Genomic DNA, 14654 nt, shown 5'->3' with positions numbered 1-14654 from the left:
TCTGGAGAAGTACAAGGGATGCAGAAGTATACTTAAGACAATCAGAAGGGAAAAAAGGGGACATAAGATAGCTTTGGAAGAGAAGATTATGGGGAATCCAAAGAGATTTTACGTATATAAAGGGAAAAACGAGTAACTATGGTGAGAATAGGGCCCCTCAAAGACCAAGGTGGATATCTACGTGTGGAGCTGCAGGAGATGAGCGAGATCCTCAATCATCTGTTCTCTGTTTTTATCGTGGAGAAAGACATGACGACTTGGGAACTTGAGACAGCTGATTGGGATTTCTTGGGGATAGTCTGCATTACAGTAGAGCTGGCGCTGGACATCTTTAAACATATGAATGTAGATAAATGTCTAGGGCCTGATCAGGTATATCTAAGGATACTGTGGGAAACTAGGGAAGAAATTGCAGGAGCCCTGGCTGAGATATATGCATCATCATTAGCCACAGGTAAGGTGTTGTGCCTTAATTTAAGAAGGGCTGCAAAGAAATGCCTGGGAACTATAGACCAGTAAACCTGACATCTGTGGTAGGTAAGTTACTGAAGAGGATTCTGAGGGATAGGACATACATGCATTTGGACAGACATGGGTTGATTAGGGATAGTCAGCACAGCTTTGTGTGTGTGAGATCATTTCTCATGAATTTGGTTGAGTTTTCAAGAAGAAGTAACCAAGAAAGTCAATAAGGGCAGGGTGCTAAACATAGTATATATGGACTTCAGTAAAGCCTTTGATAATGTTCTGCAAGTTGGATTCCATAGGATCCAGGGAGAGCTATCTAAACGGATACATAATTGGCTTGATGGTAGGAGTCAGAGGGTGATGGTGGAAGGCTGTTTTTTTGGACTGGAGGCCCGTGACTTGGGGTCAGAACTAGGCCCATTGTTAGTTTTGGTTAAAAATGTACAAAGCATCATTAGTAAGTTTGCAGATGGCACTAAAATAGGTGGCGTCATAGACAGTGAAGAAGGTTATCAAGGATTACAGCAGGATCTTGATCAGCTGGGTAAGTGGGCCGAGGAATGGCAAATTGAGTTTAATTCAGATTTGTGCAAGGTGTTGCATTTTGGAAAGACAAATGAGGGTAGGACTTTCACAATGAATGGTAGGGCCTTGGGGAGTGTTGTAGAACAGAGGGACCTAGGAGCACAAGGACTATGATGTCACGATCTACCTTGTTGTGACCTTGCACCTTATTACACTGCACTTTCTCTGTAGCTGTGACACTTTACTCTGTACTGTAACTGTTTTTACCTGTACTACATCAATGCACTTTGTACTAACCCAACGTAACTGCACTGTGTAATGAATTGACCTGTACGATCGGTTTGTAAGACAAGCTTTTCACTATACCTCGGTACAAGTGACAATAATAAACCAATACATGGTTCCCTGTACAAGTACATTAGACAGGGTGGTGAAAAGGGCTTTTTGACATGCTGGTATTCATCAGTCAGGGCATTTCACAGGAGGTTATGTTGCAGTTGTACAAATCATTGGTGAGACCACATTTCAAAAATTGAGTTCAGTTTTCATCACCCTACTCTCGGAAAGATGCCAGTAAGCTGGAAAGAGTACAGAAAAGATTTGAAGATGTTGCCAGGTCTCGAGGGACTGAGTTACGGAGAGAGGTTGAGTGGGCTATTCATTGCAGTGTAGGAGAATGAAGAGTAACCTTACAGAGATGTATAAAATCAGGAGGGGCATAAATAGGGTGAATGCACACAGTCTTTATTCCCAGGATTGGGAATCAAGAACCAGAGGGCATAGGTTTCAGGTGAGAGGGGAGAGATTTAATAGGAACCTGAGGGACATTTTTTTCTACCCAGAGGGTGATCCATATATGAAATGAGCTGCCAGAGGAAATGGTTGAGGCAGGTATATTAACATTTAAAACCCACTTGGACAGGTACATGAATAGGAAAGGTTCAGAAGGACATGGGCCAAACATGGGCAAATGGGACCCCTTGGTCAGCAGGGACCAGTTGGGCCAAAGGGCCCATTTCTGTGTTGTATGACTCTATGATCTTTCACCATTTAGAGTTAGAGATACAGCATGGAAACTGACTCTATGGCCCATCGAATCCATGCCGACCTTCAACCGCCCATTTATACTGATCATACCACACCCCCAGATTCCACCACTCACCTATACTCTGGGGGCAATATACCTACCAACCTGCACGTCTCTAGGATGTGGGAAGAAACCAGAGCACCTGGAGGAAACCCACAGTCACAGGGAGAACATGCAAACTCCACACAGGCAGCCCCAAAGATCAGGATTGGATCCAGGTCTCTGGCATTGTGAAGCAGCAGCTCCACTAGCTGTGCCACTGTGCCACCTGGTGATATGCGAGACTAGCCAACCTTCCCTACCTGGTAGCTATTGCTGCATCTTATCCTGAAAGAGAGAGAGAAGTGGATCTAAATGCTGTGCAGTGTGTTTGGCTAATATAGTTCTCATGGTTGAAAAGCTGGCAGGGTGTTCATGCTGGAAATAATAAGTAGAAGGCCTGCAGTGAGCAGATGAGAACACAGCACCTAGCACTTCTTCACTGCACTTATCGTCACATTATTAATGAAGTCAAGCTTGACGAAATTCAGAGCTACTTCTCAATGGTACCACATTATCAGTGGGCTAATCTGCCAGGCCTCAAGTTGAAAATGACCTGTGTCACATCATGATACAATGCATTTTGAGTCACATATCAGTGCATAGACAGAGAAGCCAATAAATGACACCTCAACTGTGGTCTGCCACTGTTAGGTGGGGATTGGTTATGAGAATTACGAGTTGGAAGTTGGCTCGCTTTGTACGTACATGTCAGACAGCCCCCCACTTTTTCCATTAGGGTGGTGTGGGGGAATTTAATTATAGTGCAATATCAAGCCTGAAGAGAAAATAGCTGGGTTAAGCTTATGCTGACTTTGCTGATCTAAGCTAGAAAATAGGGACAATAGTTAGAAACCAAGCTGGAGAGGAATTTGTTCACAATCTAATAAGATCTAATCCAAAGTTTTTGCACATAAGTACAAGGTGAAAAAGGAATTGGTTGCAGTATATACAGAAATGAACAGACCCCCAATACTCACTATTCAGATTCTTTGAGGCAAGTTACTAGAGCTCAGATGCTGAGAGGTAACTGTTTCTCATCGAGTCAGTGGCTTCAGGAGAGGAAGAAACCTGTGTGGTATAAGAACCACCTTCTAGGTGAAAGACTATTGTCTCATCTTGAAACATATTCCCCCAAATGAGTTTTGTGTATATTTATTTATATGACTATGGTTGGTTGTATTATATGTCTCTTTGAAGTGTTTTCTAAACAAAATATTTTTTCTTAATTTTACATTCAGGTTCATTTAATAAACCCAGAGAATGTCCCGAAGCCATGCTGTGCTCCCACACAGCTCAACGCCATTTCCGTGCTCTACTTTGATGACAGCTCAAACGTCATCCTAAAAAAATACAGGAACATGGTTGTTAGAGCATGTGGGTGTCATTAGCACCTGAAAGAGAGAGCAACCAGCATCTGATGGGCATCGGAAGCACTGCCAGTCATGAACCCCACATGACAAAATCAACTTACTTACTGACCCAATGTGGCTTTCAGGAAAATCTAACCACAAAATGAGAATATATTTTCCCACAATTTTCATTTTTAAGGCTGACTAAGTATTGATTCTTTCTGTGTTAAGAGCAAGAGTGAAGTCAAAGGATCTCAGATAGGCTTTCCTATGTTGGACAACTCATATTTTAAAATTGTGTGTCAGATTACCAGATTACTTTTGAAAACAAGATTCTGTAATTTATACCAGGGAGAAGACATTTCTCAACAATTGATTCATTGCTCCAAAACAAAATAGACTGGTAAAAAAAATACATGCAGAATGCTTAAACTGTGATATCACTGGATATGTTCAGGTTTAAACTCAATTAAGACCTACAATTCCACTGAAGTGCAGATTTTTTTTCCTATGCTGGGATAGAGCAAAACTTCAATTGCAATAAATTAAAGATCTGTAGAAAACTATGAGGCAGAGAATTTAAGGATTGAAAAGGATGCAGCCGAACCCCAGTTTGTGCAGAGCTAACTGAATCAGAGAGGTAATGGCATAAAATTCTTGGCCTCAGTACCTCCCAAAGTAAGGGGCCAGGGGCATGGGATGGAGCATTGCATAGGTCATTTCTATCTAATGAAACTTTTGAATGGTGTATGTGTATCAGTTGAGAATTTTAGGTATGATGTCTTAATGGTCAAACAGACTACTATTTTAACTCAAGTTATCAAGAATCATCACTTATCTGTGGTACTGGATCAGACCGTGTACAGAAACAGGAGGCAGATGAGTGTCATTTTCATTGTTATAGTATGGGCTGTAGCATGGCAATGCGTCTCTGTCTCCAGATTGTGCTGACTCAGCCACCTTCAGAACCATCAGGCAGAGTTAAAAATAACACTCATCTCCTTCAGTAGCTGAGCGGTTAAAAAAAAAGGGAAAAAATGAAAAAGCAAGCTTTAAGTATTTACTTGCTTATGGGAGGTGGACTTCATTACCAGTATTCAGTACCGATCCTTTATTGCCCCTGAACTGAGGAGGTAGTTAAGAGTCAACCATGTGAATGGATCTGAAGTCACATATAGGGCAGAAATGGTAGGAATGACAGATTTCCTTTGCTAAATATTAGTGAACCTGATGACCATTAAGCTTTATGTCTGACTGATTGATAAAAGTCAGCATTGAAGCCGAGTGATTTAATCAGATGAAATCATAGACATTTACCTGCAGATCACTTTTCCTGTTACTTGTACTTTCATTTTGTAGAATTGTACAGACCTCCTGCTCTCCAAATTATAGAAGAGCTGTCAGGACACCGAAGCAGATACACAAAACGAACGATAACACAACTATTATTTCTAAGAAAGAGAAGGCTGAGGGATGATCTAGAAGGATCTTAGTAGAGTTAACATGGTTTTCAACTCTGGAAAAAAATTCAAAATTATGAGTCATACAACTAAGATAGTCACATATAAATAGAGAAGGAAATTCAGGGGAAATTTCTTTATGTAAAATTTGATTTGACAAGAAGTGGTTGCAGCAAACAGTATAGAGATATCTAAGAGGAAGTTAGATAAACACAAGAGAATAAATTGACGGTAATGCTGATTTGGATAGATGAAGTGAGGTGAGAGGAGGCTTTATATGAAGCACAAATACTGGCACAGACCAGTTGAGCTGAAGAGCTTACTTTTGTCATACATCCTCTAATTTTAAGCAATTAGAAACATGGCTATAAAGCTCATGTTTATGACTTACTACAAAAGAACAGACAAGACTTCATGGTCACAACCCCTCCAAATGAGCTACAGTACACAAACTCAGCGTTGCATAATTGGTGTCTTCGAGAAAGTGAATAAAAAATTCACAGCACCAATGCAATTTTACATTTTCAAAAATACTCAAAAAAAGTAAATTCTTTTCCACTGATTACTCAGATAATCTGACTAGGTTTTTTTTACCATAGATCATTTGGGACTATCTGAACCTGTTCTTCTCAGATTTACTGCGATAAACTAAACAGTACTTAACTGTATTTATCTGGGATATTTGAACAAAAGTAAAACTACCCAGGATAATTGGTACCTGCTCATTACTACCAATTACCAACAGTAATAGGAACCAGATCTTTACTGCTGATTACACAGGATAATCTGAAACTGTTCTTTATAATTGATTACCCAGGATAACGTCATACACCTTCCCCAGTGATTACCCAGAGCAGTTTAAAACTGCTCTTTACCAAGGATGACCATATATAATCTAAACATGTTCTTCACTACAGATTATACAATCTAATCAGAATATGTTGTTTCTCTTATTAGTATTCCCAGAATCAGAAGCAGCTCATTACTTCATTATTCATGATAAACTGAAGCTGCAAGTTACTGCTAATTGTCCAGGATAATACGAACCTGCTCCTAACTGTTGATTACCTGGGATAAACATCCCGTTCATTACTGCTACCGATCCAAAATAATCTAGATTTGATGTTTACCAATGATTAGCCAGTATAGTCTGAAACTGATGTTCAACACTTCCTGTTCTTTACCAATGATTACCCAGGATAATCTAAACCTGATGTTCATCACTAATTACCCATGTTTATTGTAGTTTGCTCTTTAGCGCTGATTACACAGGATAAACTGAACCTATACTTCTCCAATGTTTATTAAGGATGGTATGAACCTTTAATTGCTGATTACCCAGGATAATCTGAAACAATTCTTTACTACTAATAGCTCAGAATAATCACTCACTACCTTCTGAACCACTGATTTCCCTCAATAATCTGACTCTGTTCTTTACCAGATTACTCTGAACAATCTGAAACTATTACCACAACCAGTTTGTTACCACTGATTACCCAGATAATCTGAACATGTTTGGATAATCTTAAACCACTTTTTACTCATGAATATCCAGAATAATCTGAACAGACTCTTTATCATTGCTGCACAGGTTAAGAACTTATTCCTCAATATTTAATAACCGGAACACAATCATTACTGACTATCCAGGCTGATCAGAACCTGTTGAATACCACTGCCTACTCAGGATATTCTGAACTTGTTCATGACCAGTGACTATGAGGAATGATCCAAACATGCTCTTTACAACCAATTACCCCAAATGATCTTAACCTGATGTTCATCACAAATTCCCCATAATTGTAACCTGCTCTTAATCAGCAATTACCAAGGATAAATTGAACTATGCTGTACCAATAATTGCCCAAAATAACCCAGAGTTGATGACACTGTCCACCATGTTATGTGGCACCACTATCATGCTAAATGGGACTGACTCAGAACAGACCTTGCACATCAAAACTGGGTGTCCATGAGGCACTGTGGACTACCACCAGCAACAGAAATACACACACCACTCTCCGTAATACCATGGCCTGACATACCTCTCCCTATCATTAATATCAAACTTGAGGTCAAAAATAATTCGATGAGATGAGATATCCAAAAACAAGGTGCCAATTGCTGAAGCTGCAACCAAGGCTATGTTTGTGCTAAATAGTTTGGGTTTAGCATGCATTTATAATCATGTTTGAGTTTTACCAGGACCAGTCAGCTCCAGACTTCATCACCGCCTTGGACCAAAGAGCCTAATTCCAGAGGTGAGCTGAGAGTGACTGCCCTTGAGCTCTGGTAAATCTGAAGTCAATGAGCATCCAATGGATAACATGCCAATGGTTGGAATCATACCTCACACAAATGAAGAAGGTTTTGGGTGTGGATTATCAATTATCCCAGTCACTGCAAGAGTTCCTCGGGGTATTGTTCTAAGCCCAATCACCTAAACTGCTCCATGAATGACCTTCCATCCATCATAAGATCAGAAGTAGGGATGTCAGTTGATGATTTCACCATATTTAAATCCATTTGCAAATATTCAGCAAATGAAACAATCCAGGTCTGCTTGCAGCAACTCCTGACAACATTCAGGCATGGTTGTTAACTGTAGGGGAACATTCTGTTACCACATAATGACCCTCTACAACAAGAGTTTATCATATACCCTTGACATTAAGTGGCATTGTCATCACTGAATCTCTCACAATCAGCACCATTTACCACAAAACCTAACTGGACAAGCCTCATAGATACTGTCAGTCAGAGGCTTGAATCAGCTTCTGACACCCCAAAGCCTTCCACCAGCTAGAAAGCACGAGTCAGGAGTACAGGGGAACACATTCTCCATTTGCCTGAATGTGTGCACCTCCCAAACTCATGACTTCTACCACCAGAAAGGAAAAGAGCTTCATGCGCATGGGAACACTACCGCATGAATATTCCCTTCCAAGTTTCACACCACCATGAATTAGAAATATATCACTCTTCTTTCATCATCGATAAATGGGACCAACATCACCACTGGAATATCTTCACCAGAAAGGACTGCAGCGATTCAAGGTGGAATCTCACCACCATCTTGTCAAAGAGAATGAGGTATGGCCAGCAATGTCCAGATCCTGAAAAATGAATTAAAAATTCTGATCCTGTTTATTACTGCTGATTACCCAGGATATTATGAACCCATTCATTACTGTTGATTATACAGGATAATCTAAACCTTGCTTTTACCATTGATTGGCAGGATAATCTGAAACTACTCTTTTACATGGATTACCTGAGAACTATTCTTCCCCAAATTTACAGGGATACACTGAAACTGTACTTTACCCTGTTTATCAGAGATACTTTAAACATAATTACAACTCACTGCACAGTATAATAGGTACCAGCTCTTTGCAACTGATTACCTGGAATGACATTTTACACCTTTTTTCTACTAATTACCCTCAATAATTTGAAACTGCTTGTTACCAAAGATGACCATGGACAACCTGAACACATTCTTCACCACTGATTAGAGAAAGTAATCAGATTACCTTGGATAATCAAAAAAATCATACCACTAACTGTCCAAGATAATCTGAATCTACACTTTACTGTTGAATAACCAGGATAATCTGAACCTGCATTGCTCTGATAATTACCCAGGATAATTATTACCACTGATTACTCAGGATAATATGAACCTGTTGTTCAATGCTGTTTACCAAGCACTATCTCATCCACTCATTACCCTGATTATCCGAGATATTCTGAATCAGTTTTTTTTAACCACCGGTTATCCAGTATAATCTGGATCTGCACTTTAATCTTAATTAACCAGGATAACCTGAATTGCTTTGCTACTAATGATCATGCTAAATAATCTTATACTGTTTTTATCACCGATTTCCCTGGAAAATCTGAACCTGATGTTCACCAATGAAAACCCACAATCATCTGAATCTTCTCTTTACCACTGATTACCCTAGATCATCTGAATTATCCAGGAACACCTTCAAATGGAAGCCCAGGATAACCTAAACGTTTTCATTACCACTGATAATCCAAGATAACCTTAAATCACTCTTTACCCCTGATTAATTTGAACCGATTCCATCATTAATGCTCAGGATGACCTGAAACCTGACCTTTACTCCCAGTTATCCAGAATTACCTAGATTTACTTTTTACCACTGATTATCCAGCATAATCTCAAACTGTTCTTTACTACTGATTCCCAGGATCATCTGAACCTGCTCTTTACCATGGATTTCTCAAAATTATCTTGATTTATTTCTCGCTGATCATTATCCAGGATAACATGAAACTTCTCTTTTCCCCTGATTACTCGGGATAATCAAAATCTGTTTTTTTTAACTGTTTATTACTAAGGACAAACTTAAACTTTACACTAACTACCTTGGATAAATTTAACATTAAGCATTACTGCTGATCCTCCAGGATAATCTGCTGATCATCTAGTTATCTGAATTTGCTCATTCCCACTGAGTTTGCTCTTTATTACTGATTATGCAGGATAAAAGAGACTTTAAACATTGATAATCCTGAATATAATGAACCTATTCTTCAATCTGTTCTTTATCACTAATTACCAAGGATAATCTGAACCCACACATCACTGCTGCCTACCCAGAATGATCTGCACCAGTTGTTTGCCATTGCTTACCTAGGATAACTCGAGTCTGTTCTTTACCCATATTCCCAAATTAATCTATCTAGGGTAACCTGAACCTGCTCTTTATCCCTGGCACATCAAGGTAATTTGAACCTGTTCTTTATCAATGATTGCCTTGAATAATCAGAACGTGTTCATAAATCCTAATTTTTCTGGATAACCTGAACTTTTTCTTGACCACTACTTATCCAGGTTCATCTGAACCTCCTTTTTACTGCTGATCTTCTAGATTGATCAGAAACTGTTCTTTACAACTGATTATTCAGCACAATTGTTACCTGGTCTTTTCCAATTCATTACTCAGGAGAAACTGAAGCCATGCCTCACTGCTGATTATGCCGGGATAATTGGAACCTGATATTTTCCACCGACTGCCCCAGATAATCTGAACCTTCTTTTTACCAATGAATGCCCCGGGTAATCTGAAACTACTTTTTACCGTTAATTATCCAAAATTATTTTCAACCTTCATACTTCATCCTGATTATCCAGGATAATCTGAATAGGCTCTTTACCAATGATACTGAGGATAACATGAATTTGTTGCTAACTGCTGATTACCCAGATTAAATCCAGCCTGTTCATTACAACTGACTACACAGGATAAACTGAACCTGTTATTTATCACTGACTCCCCAGGATAATCTGAACCTGCTTCTAATTTGCTCTCTTTCCATTATATTAGTTAATTTCTACTGTATTGTACATTTTTTCCAATTATACATGCCTGTTCTGAAAAATACAATCATCCATTTTTCATAAACATATTTTCAGTCTAACCTTTCTATTATTCTAGATTATATCTTGCATAACATTTTCCAAATACTGTTTCCACTTCTGACTCCTTCAGATCAGAGAGAGTCACTGTTGATTTCTTACAATCTTGTGGATGACATATATGACAGATGACAGACAAACCATTAGGCCTAGTTATTGTTTGGCATCTGTTTGACCACTCTAATTAGTAAAGCATATTTGTATGGATCTCTAAATAACAATAGAGAAATTCTCAAGTGATTCTCAAATAACAGTGTTTTTAATATGTGCCAATGTTTTCCAGTAAATGCCAGCTGGATCCCTTATGGAATTGGGAATTTAGCAAGTTTGCAGCACAGCCATCCTCTGTGTGCTTTAAGAATGCACATAACTTTATATGGATGGGTTGTCAACATGCATGCTTGTCTAAGTCTGTGTGCTTTCATGAATCTATACGCGAGAATAATTGGTGTATGCGTGCACATATTTATAAGTAAGCAAGCTATTTTAGGAATATGATGCTTTGTTAAATCTGTCCTAAGTACAAAAAGGCCTTATGGAGAGAAACAGATGAAAGCATTGATAAATGACATTCTCATTTTGTGAATTCTTGAGGCACAGTGCCAGATTTGGTAATTTTAGTATTTATGGCTAGAATTGCAAAGGATTACATACAGTTTCTCAAGATTCACTTAAGAGCACAAAAACAAATCTGATTTTAAGAGTACAGTACTAGCAGTCTATCTGACCACTTTCATCTATTTCTAATTGAAATGTTGCTTGTCCTGTTCTTCAGAAGTATTCCAATGTATATTTCAATTTTACTTCTATATCTTTATTTTAAAATTCTTTCTCAACTAAAGCCACCAAATTGTTCAATGCCCTGATTTAGCTGTCCCACAGTAATTCTGTTTACAATTAAGAGAATCAGAAACCAGATGCTTTTACTTCAGCCAGATAGCTGTGCTTGCCAGGCTGCATGTGTATACATGCATGTGTGCATGTGTGTGTGTACGTATAAACAATATTTATGTAAATAGCTTTTCACGAAACATAAAAACTATTTATTTCCTCTAATTTCATTTTCTTCCCTGTGATCCATACCAAGATGGGAACCTTTAGTTCTGGACAAAACAAAAATCTTTTCTTATTTAAAACCATATTTATTATAAAAGGTTCAGGCGGAATGTACATACACAATACTGTTTCATCTCTCAATAAAGTCAATTTTGAGAACTTCTTTGATTCAAATTAAATAGTTTGTAAAAATTAAATGAATAAACAAGTACTATTAAAACATATCAGTCTTTGTTTATTTAGTATGTGTTGGGTCAGAGTGCATTTGGGGCCTATATCTTTTGGCTTGTATTTTACTTTAATTGTAATTTAATAAGGGAAAAATTAACTTGAGAAAATGAAATCTCCATAGGCATGGACCAATACAGATAGATAAACATACCACAGCTTGACATTAAACTGTTCATTGAATTACTTCAAATTTATAAAACAGAAACAAAATGGTCTGTACAAATGGTCTGTGCTGGTGTTAATGGTCCACAAGAGCCTTCTTACAGCTTATTTAATCTAGCATTTTTAAGAAACCCTAGAATTGTAAAGTGGTTCAACATAGAACAAGGTCATTTTGCCCACTGGATCCATGCCAGCTCTTTCTAGGACCAAATGACTTAGACTCACATTTTCCTATTTCCATATATCCTTATAATAGTTTCTTCTTCATATATTTACCAATTTCTTTTAGAAGGTGATAATTGAATTTGTATCAACTTCTACTTAGGACACTGACAAAGCCCAACATCCTGGTCTGACTCACACTTTGAGACCTACTGCACGCTGAATCAATGCATATCACTGTTCAAGACACTGACCATGCCCTTGTTAGGACCCAATCCCAATTCTCTGCATCTTGATAAATCCACTTATGAACCAGACCCTAACACTTTGACTAAGTTCACTTGTATCGCAAGAACATTACTCAATGGCAAGTTACCTTTAAGTGGGAGTAGTATTAATGATTAAAATAAAGTCACAAATAAGGTTGGATATACTGTAAGTGTGACTGTGGTAAATTCTTCCTCATCCTTCTTAAAGTATCTACGATCATTGACACAGGTGATCACACCATCCTCCTATGATGCCTTTCTACTAAAGCCTGGCTGGGTTAGAGTTCATTGGTTCAGTTCTTACCTAACTAGGTATAGCTGGAGAATCATCTGCATTTTTACCTCTTGTGCTCTCCAAAGACATATCCCTGGCCCTTTTCCCATTTTTCAGGTGCATGTTACAACCCAAAAATAGAACAAGTTCCATATGTATTAATGAAATCCTGCTCTATGTCCCCACTATAATGTTGTTACATTATTGTTAGGTTATGTTAGCACAGTTCCTTTTTAAGAACACTTTTTGAGACTGTGTATTGTCCCAAACATGCTCATTATTGAATGTGATAATACAATAAGCTGTCATTGTGTACATTGTTCCCAGCACTGCGTCTATATAATTAATTACAGGTGCTAGGGCAATGCAAAGATGAAAGTTCTGGAACACATTGGTTGTCAGTTTGAATATTCTGTGTGTGTGAATAGTCCCAAAATGAACTTTTCCTGTTGATCTTTCATCTAGTATGTAGGACTTCTTATAGCCAAAGCCAAAACTGAGTGAGTTAGCCATTTAGACCAGTAACTGCTGAGAAGACAATAAATTCACATACCTAATTTGATTAATTTTAATCAATGCAAATAAAAATATGCATTTAAATAGACAACAACTCTCAGTACATTTAGCACACCTATGTTGCTTTCATATACTGTTAAGATGGGGATGTCCATGCTTAACCTCATGCCATTCCACATGAATTCTAAACCATCCTCTGTCCTGTCCCACTAGGAATGGCTTCATAGGTTTCAAGAATCAATGACAGGATTTGTGATCAAAGATGACATTGTGGCGACCCACCTTCCACGCAGGTGAACCAGCTCTGAAAACGGTGCGTGCGTCAGCAGAGAGGCCAGCCACAAAATGGCGCTGGGCCTTCTTCTCCACCAGCGAGGGGAGAAAGCCCGCGCACGGGAACAGGTTCTGGTGGCACACCTCCGATGTCATCGCCGCCTGGTGAGGGCGGGAACTTAACTGCCTAAAAGCCAGCGCGGCGAGGTTCAAAATAAACCAGTCTCGAGTGCAACCTACCAACTGCATGTCGTTATTTCTAGCTCAGTGTGTAGCCCATCGCTACAACATACAAAAAATAATGCAGTCCTGTTGCACTGCGATGGTGAAGAATTTGAAGACATTATGAACCATTATTACCAACAATTAATGACTACACGAAAAGCTGCACTTGCTGTATATCTTACACTATAGTAGAATGTAGCACCATACCACCTATGTCATTCTATATAATCTCAGAAGACTGTAATATTCCTGAATTTCAACAGGGTATCAGCTATTCTCTATGTAAACATATATAGTTGCAACATTCAGTGATGTATTTACCAGAGAGGTAGTGTGCAAGTGCACGTTGAAGTTAGTATACAGTCAGTTATACAGCCACATTGCAGATTTCTATTTCACGGCTGTAAATAAGGAGGGAAATAACGTGAATACCTGGTCTTTCTTGACATCATTGAAGAGGTGGAAACAAGCCAATTCCATGCATTTCATCTATATGGGCTGTTAACAAATCAAAAAAATCAAAACCAAGTTCACACTAATGAATTGATCAGACATGAGCAACATGTAACATCAACAATTGATGAAATTATCCAGAAAGGCAATGGTTCCAAGCAATTCATAAAATTATGCCTTAATACATGGTATCATCAGATTAAATTTAAGGATAAATTTCACTAACAGTTTTCTCTATACACGTTGGACCTTTCTGATACAAGAGACTTAATGTTGTATTGATTTTAGCACTGAGGTGTTTCAGAAACTCTTAGTTGTCTACTTTCTAAGAACTTGAAAGCACAGTGAACAGAGAATACTGTATGTTTCAAATGTGATTTGAAGCATGTTTGCATAAACTTTGAGATTACAACCCCACACCAAAAAGAGAAAAATGTTTGTTCAACATGCATTGTGTCAAATTCTTCTGTTCAGTCTTCAGCAGAGATGGTGTCTTGTTAGATTCGAAGGATGTCCAAGCTATTGTTGTTGATGTAGATCATACCAACATACATGAAATTCTTAGTTAACTAGGGCTCATCATTTATTTCAGCCACTTTATTCCTGATTTAGCTAAGTTGTTTTGTCATCTCCGCTTTGCCATC

At 38.4% G+C, this 14654-nt stretch overlaps 1 protein-coding gene across 1 annotated transcript in view; it reads left to right on the top strand.

The window, feature by feature from the left end:
• Positions 1–11548, top strand: part of bmp7b (bone morphogenetic protein 7b) — a 123328-nt gene extending 111780 nt beyond the window's left edge. The window contains exon 7 of the mRNA XM_052030966.1: positions 3361–11548. Coding sequence (XP_051886926.1) covers positions 3361–3510 — 150 coding nt within the window. The 3' untranslated portion in view covers positions 3511–11548. The remainder of the gene's footprint in view (positions 1–3360) is intronic.
• Positions 11549–14654: the final 3106 nt, after the last annotated feature.

The sequence above is a fragment of the Pristis pectinata genome, chromosome 16 (assembly GCF_009764475.1).
Source record: "Pristis pectinata isolate sPriPec2 chromosome 16, sPriPec2.1.pri, whole genome shotgun sequence".
Classification (NCBI taxonomy): Eukaryota; Metazoa; Chordata; class Chondrichthyes; order Rhinopristiformes; family Pristidae; genus Pristis; species Pristis pectinata.
This window is presented reverse-complemented; position numbering and strand designations above follow the sequence as displayed.